The sequence below is a fragment of the Triticum aestivum genome, chromosome 1D, assembly GCF_018294505.1.
Source record: "Triticum aestivum cultivar Chinese Spring chromosome 1D, IWGSC CS RefSeq v2.1, whole genome shotgun sequence".
Classification (NCBI taxonomy): domain Eukaryota; kingdom Viridiplantae; phylum Streptophyta; class Magnoliopsida; order Poales; family Poaceae; genus Triticum; species Triticum aestivum.
Genome location: NC_057796.1, coordinates 434403995 through 434414820, shown reverse-complemented (window position 1 = coordinate 434414820; position 10826 = coordinate 434403995). Strand labels below are relative to the sequence as shown.

The 10826-nt window shown below is 44.0% G+C and overlaps 1 protein-coding gene across 1 annotated transcript; it reads left to right on the top strand.

The window, feature by feature from the left end:
* Positions 1–3285: 3285 nt before the first annotated feature.
* LOC123182662 (dolichyl-diphosphooligosaccharide--protein glycosyltransferase subunit STT3A) lies at positions 3286–9608 on the top strand. The gene is made up of 23 exons (XM_044595310.1): positions 3286–3467; positions 3580–3642; positions 3918–3973; positions 4084–4155; positions 4238–4343; positions 4426–4476; positions 5040–5135; positions 5218–5277; positions 5345–5458; positions 5597–5683; positions 6447–6550; positions 6769–6864; positions 7177–7297; positions 7376–7456; positions 7542–7673; positions 7773–8021; positions 8101–8244; positions 8317–8503; positions 8593–8690; positions 8831–8910; positions 8988–9075; positions 9165–9254; positions 9343–9608. The coding sequence occupies exons 1-23, from the start codon at positions 3333–3335 to the stop codon at positions 9397–9399; spliced, it is 2367 nt and encodes a 788-aa protein (XP_044451245.1). The 5' UTR covers positions 3286–3332; the 3' UTR covers positions 9400–9608.
* Positions 9609–10826: the final 1218 nt, after the last annotated feature.

Sequence of the window (10826 nt, the reverse complement as noted above, 5' to 3'; positions counted from 1 at the left end):
GCAGGTACGAGTGGCGGCTCAGAGGGAGCGGCGGCGGCGGGCGGGCTAGCTGTAGCACACGCGTGCAGGGAGTCGGAGGAGCGGCGGCCGGTGCGGGAGGCACGCGAACGGCGGCGGCTGGGTGGCGGCGGCGGCGGAAGCGAGAAAGAAACCTAGGAAACTGATACCATGTACGTTGTGGGAATTGTACGATGTATTGCTCTCGTGCATAGGCACGTATATATGATGTACAAAGATGGGCCACGGACCTCAACTATACAATGAATTAGGAGACGGGCCCAATACACAATATGCACATAACACATATACTCAACATTTGTGAACCAAACACGTCCTTCCTTAATGCTAATATAGTGTTTGTTTTCTTCTATTCTGTCATTGGCTGAAGATGAGGAAAAATCCGCTACTACTTCCAGAAGGCGAACTCGAAAGTCTTGGATATGTCTTCTTTGCAAGTGGCGAAAGAAAACAGAGCGATGGCAGCTCAGCTCTCAGGCTCAGAAGCCAATCCCTGAGGCCGGATGAGAAAGCACAAGTCTCGATGGTCGGTAATTCAGGCTGGTGGATTGGATTTGAAATGTTTGTGTTGGATCTTGTGTACGTTGGTTAACTAAAAAAAAACAAATCGTTTCATCACTTGAATTGGATTGGCTCTTCTGCACAGCAGTATTTTTCCTTTTGCTCTAGCTGAGAAGCTAGATTTTTCATGTGGTGGTGAGCTGCGGCCTTCTGATTGGCTAGTTCCCTTGGAAATATGTCATCGGGCCCAATCAGGAGGTGTCTTCTTGGTCAACAGAGGGAGGAAGTGGCACTAGCCGTCGATGGAAGAGTGGAAGACACCGACGGCCTTGATTGCCACTTTGGATCTTTTAGCAGGACAAGTAAAGCTCCGTCATGTTTACATGGTAGACCTTATCCTTTTGGTAATATTGCACAATGTCACCGAAAATCCAGACAAAGGCAAAGAGAAATATTTTTTCCTAGACTGAAAATTTGTGATAAGTATAGTTTCAGAATATGCTCTATACTTTAGCAAACATCATGGACCTTATCATTTTCGTATTGTTGCACATAACCACTGAAAATCTAGAGAGATAGAGAGGCAATGCTACCTTTGAGAAATCTATGAAAAGTATTCTATAAGTGTGATTTCGGACTATGCTCTGTAATTTTTTTAGAGAAAAAAATAACAATCGAAAACCGGCTAGTTTATCTTGGGACTAACTAATTGTGCACACGGAGCACTAGGAGGAATTAGTGATGGGAAGCAGAGAGCGGAGGAGTCCGTGTAGATTGAAGTGAGAGGATGAAGAAATATAGGAAGGAGGATAGTGAAGCAAAGAAGAAAAAGAAACCAATAAAAGGGATATTTCAATGGAAGAAAGAAAAATCCAAGCAAGATGACTGATTTGGAGGGATGTTCATTCTTAAGTTTGGCCATCACAGACATTGAAAGAGAAAACTCGTAAGACGACAATGACACGAGGCATGTGCTAAAAAACGGTGTCAAGTTAATGTATACTTCCTTCGTTTCATAATGTAGTGCCTATAGATTTTTTGAGAAGTCAAACTTTGCAAACTTTGATCAAGTTTGTAGAGAAAAATATTTATATCTACAATAGCAAAAATATATAATATGAAACTACATCTTATGATGAATCTAGTGATATATGTTTCGCACTTTAGATGTAAATATTTTTTTTCTCCACAAACTTGGTCAAAGTTTGTAAGGTTTGACTTTTCAAAAAATCTATAGGCACTACATTATGAAACAGAGGGAGTACTAGTTTGGTTGAACCATTTTAGAAGGATATCCAAGCTAGAAATTTTATGCCAACGACAACACGGTTGATACCGAAACCAAAAAATGCGTCCGACGATCTAAATAGAGTCATAATTTCGTGTCCAAGCCAAGAGAAGAGACGCGGAGAATTTATGTTGAATTTCAGAAAGATCCCACGGTTAATCAGTTTTATAACTAATTTTTTGATTAATGTGAGGCAGATCATGATATGTCAGCACGGATTACATGCCCCGGCTAAAAATGCTATACGTCAATCCTTGTGCCGGTTCGGGCGCCTCACGTTGATCATGACATGTGAGCAGGGACTAGTACCGTGACTAAAAATGCTATCTATCAATCCTTATGCCGGTTTGGACGCCTCACGTTGTTCATGCCCTAAGAGTAATTCCAATAGGGTGATCTAAATTCCGTGCGTATCTGTTTGGGTCAAAACGTATAAAAATGTTGCCCAACACGCGGACCTATCTCTGTTTCGTGTTCGTTACGGATTCATTCGATCCCAAATTTGTGTCATATTTGGATCGGAGGCGGACAAAAAGTGAACGTTTTCTGTGCCCGTCTCGTTCTTCTGTGTCTGGCCTGGCCCATCTGTCACCCACCCACCTCACTCTCCTTATTTTATTTGCTGGCCCACATCTCTCCTCCTCTGCGTCGACGCCGAGGCACGCCTCGAGGCACACTACTCCGACGTGCCCGCTGCCCTCACCGCACCATTCGCCCACCTCCTGCTCGCCGCACACCCCAGGCCCGACGCAGCCGTCGACTGCTTTGACCGATGCGCCGCCGCCAATGAGGCCGCTGATCCGCAGGAACGACGCCGGCGTGGGCGCACGCATGTCGTTTCGCACGGTGGCTGAGCTGCGGAGCGCGCGGGGGGGCGAGGCGAGCTGCGGGCACGGGCAGAGCAGCGGCGGCGGAGGCGAGCTCGCGGGGCGCGCGAGGGGGCGGGGCGAGTTGCGGGGCACGAGAAGAGCAGCGCCGTCGGAGGCGAGCTCGCGGGACGCGCGCTCGCGGGCGTGGCGAGCTGCATCGTGCACAGGAGGCGACACGAGTTGGCGCGGTGGGCACGAGGGGTGGAGCGAGCTACGGCGGGCGCGAGTGGGCGCGGCGAGCGGCAGGGACACGACAGGACGTGGGCAGGGGGGATGCGGCCGAGCTCGCGGAGTTGCTCGCGAGTGGGCGTGTCCAAAATGCGTCCTGCCCCGTTGGGCACACCGGTCGACCAAAACAAAAAAGCGGACACGAATGCGGGGCGGACAAACTAAATGGACAAAATTGATGTCCGTTTGAGTCGGCCGGTTGAAGTTGCTCTAAAGGAGGAGGAGCCTCTTGCTACGAAAATCACTATCTCCAGGGTGCTGTGCAGAAAATTGCGATAAATCCCGGACACTGGGCTCCAGTGGACCTCGCGATCGGGAGGTCTTCGTCTCCGCCTGGGAACGCTACAGAGATTTCTCCGTCCCTCTCCCCCTCCCCTCTGCCCCCCCCCCCCCCCCCCCCTCCCGCGCCCAGCCGCGACTCGGCCGCAATGGCGGAGCCCGTGGCCCACGCGGCAGCGCCCGCCCCCGCGCCCGGCCGCCTCCGCAACGCCTTCGGCGGCGTGCTCTGCGCCTTCACCCTCATCCTCATCGGCGTCCTCGCCTTCTCGATCCGCCTCTTCTCCGTAAGATCTGATCCGCCCCCCGCCCCCGTGCCTCCAGATCCGGTCCCGTGTTCGAACAGAGGTTCCGGAATTGCGTTTCTTTCTCACGCGTCTCGCCGTTTCGGTGCCGCAGGTGATCAAGTACGAGAGCGTGATCCACGAGTTCGACCCCTACTTCAACTTCCGCGTCACTCAGGTTCGATCGCCCGGTTCCATTTTTATCGAGTTGTGTTCTAGAGCGCGCGGAATTGAGTTGTCAACTCCTAAGGGACTGCAATGTTTTGTTGTGGCTTGTGAATCTGGGCGGAGGGTTCTGGGTTTTGGAAATTGACTGCTGTCTGGTAGATTTCGTTTGCTATGGATGATTAGTGGGAGTATAGGGCAAGCAGTTGGTTACAGTAGGAGCATGAGAATGCTGGCTTGATGCAGTTATGCTATGTATCTGTTCTAAATTACCCCTTACTTGTGCAGTTCTTGTCGAAGAATGGAATCTACGAGTTCTGGAACTGGTTTGATGATAGGACATGGTAAGAGCCTCACAGGCAGCTGAATCATTTAGTACTGTGAGAGTTGCTTGTAAAGCGGAACACGCAGTACTGATACATGTCTGAATTTTCTTGTGCTGCTTCTGTTTCAGGTATCCCCTTGGTCGTGTGATCGGTGGCACTGTGTATCCTGGGTTGACTTTGACAGCTGGAAGCATTTGGTGGTATGTTATCGTAGGAGCACACCACCCTCGCTCTCCTTCCAGTTATTGAAAATGTGCCTGAAATATTTGATCGGTCTACTAGGTTCGTAAATGCTCTGAACATCCCATTGTCGGTGGAGACTGTCTGCGTGTTCACTGCTCCAATTTTCTCAGCAATCGCTTCCTGGGCTACTTACCTCTTGACAAAGGTTGTTTTTTCACAGAAGCATGCATTCTCACAGTAGCCACTCATCTGGTAATTCTGTTCTCATTAATGTTGCTTTTCTATAGGAGGCAAAGGGCACTGGAGCTGGATTGATGGCAGCAGCCATTCTGGCAATGGTAAATTGCACTTGATTTATAGATGTTTTCATTTTCTTATGCCATGGCCGAAGTGGAAATGCAAATACTTTTGGATGAAGCTAGGGATGCCATTAGGTACCTTTAGCTTTACCTGTCTTTGGGTGGGAACATAAAAGTTTCAATCGAGGAACAATTCGCCATACAATTAGTGCTTATTGATTTTTGTTAGGCCGAACCAGTATTTCTAAAATAGTTGTAAGTAGCTGAATGTATGAAACTGCATGACACTTGGAAATCTTGATATAATACAAACGTCATTGACACTATTGAGAAGGACCCTAGCTGATGTCCTCAATTATCTGGAGTTCACAACCCATAGAACTCTTTCAGGATATGTTTTTTTCGTCCCCTCCTCTTCACAACCCATATAACTCTTTCAGGATATGTTTTTTTCACTCCCTCCTCCCCACACCAATGTATGGCAGGTTTAGACAAAAGCAAGACGTCCAATTTATTGCTGTTTCTTAGAATGCTGCATTACCTTTGTGTATTATCTTACGTATCATTATTCATTAATCAGACTGCTCTTAACATTGTTACAGGTCCCTTCGTACATCTCAAGATCAGTTGCTGGCAGCTATGATAATGAAGCTGTAGCAATATTTGCCTTGGTATTCACATTTTATCTGTATGTAAAGGTAATGGTACATCTGATGCTTCTTCATTTGGCTTCATTTTTATATAGCATTATGTACTGACTTATTTATGAATAATATACAGACACTGAACACAGGATCACTCTTTTATGCAACGCTCAATGCTCTCTCATATTTCTACATGGTAAGCTTGTTGATTTTGATCTATGGTTTTCAAATGAATATTATAATCATGCACTAGCTTTTTCCAGGTCTGTTCTTGGGGAGGCTACACATTCATCATAAACCTTATTCCGATGCATGTGCTGTTGTGCATTGTAACCGGTCGTTATTCTTCGCGACTGTACATTGCATATGCTCCCCTTGTAAGTGCATACATTTATGCTGCCGTTTCTGGAGTTTTAACACAAAAAATGAAAATACATCAATTGAACATGTCAGTACTCACTAGTACCATTTGTCTGCGAAATGATCTTATATGCGACTAATTATTCCGTTTGCAGGTTATACTGGGAACACTTCTGGCAGCTTTGGTACCTGTCGTTGGTTTTAATGCTGTATTGACATCTGAGCACTTTGCATCATTTCTGGTACTACATTCACGCTCTTATGCACTCCTTCTCTTCCTCTTGTGTTTCTCTTTTCAGTAAAATATTATTGAATCAATTGACTCTTGCAATTTTCTTAAAACTGGTCCTTGTAAAATGAAGGTTTCTTGAATTGTTGAATTCTAGATGTGTTGCAAAACATAAACATCAGTTTCAGTCATGAAATGTGTTTACTGGATGTTGCTTCCTTTGGTCCAAATGCAAACACACATTTACCTTTCTTCAGTTCATCTATAAAATGCACACAATAAAAGGATATATCAAGTTAATGGTACTTCTTCTAAATTAATTAAGTTACCTCTTGATTAGATGAGCAGTCCCAAAATACTGCAAACCTATGACACAACAAGCCACTTTTGCATAATTCTGGGGCGTAGCAACCACGGTTTTCCTGGAAATTGACCACAGTGGCCAGCTGAGGTCCTGTAACTCTTTCACCTTCACCCCCATGATCCCAGTAAAGTTATCCATCAGTGGCAATAGGGAGGCTGACATAATGGTCTCCATTTTTCTCGACATCTATGTGCAATGAATACGTACAATATTTCTGCAACTGCATTATGCACACAAACTAAGGAGGCGCTGAATTGAAAAAAGTGAAACAACGCGAGATCATGCTAGCCTATTGAAAGAGATTGTCTAACCACTCAACCTCTCTCTGAACTTCACAAATACTGAATAGAAGTGAAGAAAATTCAATGACTGCACTCTTGATTTCATTGATAACGGTGTACTTGAATTGCAGGTGTTTATAATCCTTCATGTGGTTGCTTTTGTGTATTACATCAAAGGACTTTTGACTCCCAGGCTGTTCAAAATGGCTATGACTCTTGTTATAACTGTTGGCCTGTAAGTCTCTGACCTTATCTATCAGCTTGACGACATGAGGAACTACTCCCTCCGTCCCATAATATAAGAACGTTTTTGGCACTATACTAGTGTCAAAACGTTCTTATATTATGGGACAGAGGGAGTATCAAATAATATCCCGCAAATATAAACGTTTGTTTTTGTTGAATTGGTGTCTTCTGATTCACCTTATGTTAATAGAGAATTCCTTCCCGCAGGGCTGTTTGTTTTGCAGTTGTAGCTATACTCGTAGCGTTGGTGGCATCTAGCCCAACAAAAGGCTGGAGTGGGCGCAGTTTGAGTCTACTGGACCCGTAAGTTCTCATGGATCTTATCAAATATACTTATCTTGTGATTTCAGTTAAGAAACTGGGTCAGCAAACTGAGAAGCATGATATAATTCTTAGTTTTGCCCAGCTGTATCCTTGGGTTTTGAAGTCGCTAACGAAATGTACTTTTGATGCTCATTCATTTGGACAAAGAAATGCAGTTTCTTTCACCAATTAGTACTTGCTTTCGATCTCTTTGATTGTACTTTCTTCTGTTCATACTGTCCTGATAGAGTGCATTTGCTCTGTTTCTCTTTTGTACTAAAAGCTGCACCATTATTTTTACCTTTTTGACAGAACCTATGCAAGCAAGTATATTCCCATCATTGCCAGTGTCAGTGAACATCAACCCCCTACCTGGCCCTCTTATTTTATGGATATCAATGTTTTGGCCTTCTTGGTTCCTGCTGGAATAATTGTAAGCAATACACCATTTGAATTGTGGGTGAATTAGCATCAATCTTTATTCTAACTATTCATTTTTAACATGATCCAGTCATGCTTCTTGCCTTTGTCCGATGCAAGTTCATTCATGGTCTTGTACTTGGTCACTGCGGTATATTTTTCTGGAGTGATGGTAAGTATATGTTGTACAGATATTATGTAGTCTTATGTTTTTTTTATATCTACTATGTATTAACATCATGTTCACTGTCTGTTAGGTTCGGCTTATGCTTGTCCTTGCTCCTGCTGCGTGCATTCTATCAGGGATTGCTCTTTCCTCAGCCTTCGATGTCCTCACACGATCTATGAAATGTCAGCTATCAAAACTATTTGATGATGGCCCTGCTATTGTACGGTTGTTTCATCTCTATCTTTTGCACTGTCTGAATTGAATCACTAAATGCCTTGTTGAACAAGTTATTGAATACTTCTTTCTCCTGAAACTAAAGTCAGGGAATGGTAGCCCAAATGGTTCTAGTGCTAGCACGGTCAATACAAGTTCATCCAAAAATGAGAAGACTGAAAAATCTGAAGCAGCTCCAAAGGAAAAACAATCAAAGAAGAACAGGAGGAAGGACAAAGAAGTGACCGAAAGTGTTTCTGTGAAGCCTAAAAAGGAAAAGAGACTTTCGGTACTGCCTTTGGAAGCATCTATTGTGAGCACTCTTTTACTGATCGCGTTAGGTGGTTTCTATGTGGTAAGTTCACTGCCCTTAGTCTTGCCAGAAAGAATGTCTCTATACATAGACGGATACATTAAGAATGCCACCTTTGCAGGTCCATTGTGTTTGGGCTGCAGCTGAAGCGTACTCTGCACCTTCAATTGTGTTGACATCTCGTTCACGCGAGGGATTGCATGTTTTTGATGATTTCCGTGAAGCTTATGCATGGCTTAGCCATAACACAGATGTGGATGACAAGGTATGATCGCCCCATGCCTTTTATTATTATATGAACTGTCTTCTGTTCTTACAGTAAGATGCTCTGTTGCAGGTTGCATCCTGGTGGGACTATGGTTATCAAACAACTGCTATGGCTAACAGGACTGTGATTGTAGACAACAATACCTGGAATAACACTCACATAGCAACAGTTGGTACAGCGATGTCATCCCCAGAAAAGGCAGCATGGGAGATCTTTGATTCTTTAGATGTTAAATATGTGCTTGTTGTGTTTGGAGGTCGGTGCTTTATGGACTTGAGAAAAAGAAATGATTGGCCTGGAACCAGCAAATCACAGATCTCTTAACATTTGAAGTTTCCTTTGCAGGTCTGGTTGGCTACCCTAGTGATGATATTAACAAGTTCCTTTGGATGGTTCGCATAGGAGGTGGTGAATTCCCTCACATCAAGGAGCCAGATTATCTTGTGAGTACTGGATTCCTTTCTTAGATGGTGCCCTCCACGTATTTTTGTTAGCATAAGGAGTAAAAGAATAGTTAAACATATGTGACCTTGCATATTTCATGTTTTTTTTCTGATTTTTTTGTGTCCTATATATTTGGTAGAGAGATGGCCAGTACCGTGTTGATGCTCAAGCAACTCCAACTATGTTGAATTGCCTCATGTACAAGCTTTGCTATTACAGGTATGTCGCGTAGGAATTCAATAGGAGAAATTCAGTTGGCTTCACCTTTTGACATTTGTTTCCCTTGTTCCCCTCAGGTTTGTTGAGACTGATGGCAAAGGCTTTGATAGAGTAAGAGGATATGAAATAGGAAAGAAGCATTTCAAGCTAACACATTTTGAGGAGGTATTGTGATATTATTCTCCTTCCCATCAGCTGATGTTGATTTTGTCCGTTTTCTGATTTGTGCTTCCCTATCATGGTGATAAATGAAGGTTTTCACAACCCACCACTGGATGGTGCGCATTTATAAACTGAAACCTCAAAAGAACAGGATTCGGGGCAAGTTGAAGAAGTTGAAATCCGTAAGTCTGCCAGCGTACTAATTTTCACACCTTTGCTCTCTTTCTTAGTCCATCCTGAACACACTTCATGATTTTGTTTGACCCGCAGAGTTCCAAAACTAGTTCGACGCTTGCAGCTGGCCGAAAGAAGAACCCATGGCAATGAAGAGAAACCGTGTTCCATTTACTTGAGGCTTGATATTGTAGCTCAACTGCACCAAGCTCAAAAGAACTAGAATACTACAGAACTAGATTAGAGATATCTGCATTGTTGTGCTCGTTTTGACCCCCTAATGTCTTCTTTCTGGAACCTGCCGAAGTGCTGATAGAATTTTTGATAGACGAGTTTGTTTTCCCCCCTTTGTTGGGACACTACCTTTCGTGTCAACTTGCACCCCAGATGTTAGGACTGTCATATGTAGAATGGTGTCTACATGACACATGCCTGTTGCAAGTAGTTTTTCCGTACACAACATCTGGAAACTGGATGTCTGTTAACGCTTTCTGGGGGTGGGGGGAGCACTAGAAGCCCTTAATCAGCCTCAAGAATTGAACATGTCTACCAAAATCGGATGTCGTAGTAGGCTAAGTATCCTTGAGAGCATGGTAAAGGGAATGCGAACGCAGTTGAGGGCTTGAGGTGGTGATGTTTTCCTGAGGTTTGGGTGGTGCTATCCTACTCGTTGGCAGAGGTTTAGCGATGTTGTTGCGAGGTTTGGACTATTGATGCTATCCTACTTGTTGGTAGATCTTCAGACAAAATTTTAAAACCACAAAAAGTTTCCCTAGCGTCTCCCACAAAGATCCTTCAAAGTTATTGCCCATCTATTACATCATGACTGATACCATTAAGGTCAAAGCTTCACTCGGGGTTGATCTGACATGAAGGAGATGGTCGCCGGGCTTGTACAAACTCTTGATTCCTTCACAAACTCTATAAGAGTAGCAAGCAAATCAAAGTCACTTTGGATGGACTGCTCAAAAAGATCTTCAGAGCTTCTCCAATAGAAGATGCAAATTTGGAGATGTAAAACAAGATGCAAATTTGGAGATGTCAAACAGGAGATGTAAATACATCTTCAAAAAGTGATTTTTGCATCTCCAAAAAAGTGTCAACTCCAATAGAAGATGTATATTGAAGATGTAAAAGAGCAACTCCAGTAGAAGATGCAAATGGAGCTGTGAAACTATACTTCAACTACTACTACTACTTCATTTCAAGCATAATTAAACATAGTTCTAATTAATAAAAACATAGTAATCTCAACTACTACTAGTTCGAGGTACAACATTCATCTACTACTACTAGTTCGAGGTACTACATTCATCTACTACTACTAGATCTAGTCTAGATCAAACTAGACGAGAAGTAGATCAAGAGAGAACTAGAGGAGGCTTCCAAACTTACGTTCTAGGGGCCAGCCCAGCCCCTCTATTTATATGTTGAGCCCCGAGGTCGTAACTTGGCGAGAGGGCCTCCCCAAAGTCGGTTTGAAACACAAGGAGGAGTCCTCCTTGGATTCTAGCGCGAGACGTTAAGGTTCCTGGCGTTTTCGGAAATGCCACGGACCTTGGCGTCTGGCCCTGGGCTAG

What these genes read in the sequence shown, in the direction of transcription:
- LOC123182662 (XM_044595310.1), top strand. Translation starts at nt 3,333, where the DNA reads ATGGCGGAGCCCGTGGCCCACGCGGCAGCGCCCGCCCCCGCGCCCGGC. An exon ending in ACATTGCATATGCTCCCCTT is followed by an intron (nt 5,459 to 5,596) that starts GTAAGTGCATAC and finishes TTCCGTTTGCAG; the next exon opens with GTTATACTGGGAACACTTCT. An exon ending in ACACAGATGTGGATGACAAG is followed by an intron (nt 8,245 to 8,316) that starts GTATGATCGCCC and finishes GCTCTGTTGCAG; the next exon opens with GTTGCATCCTGGTGGGACTA.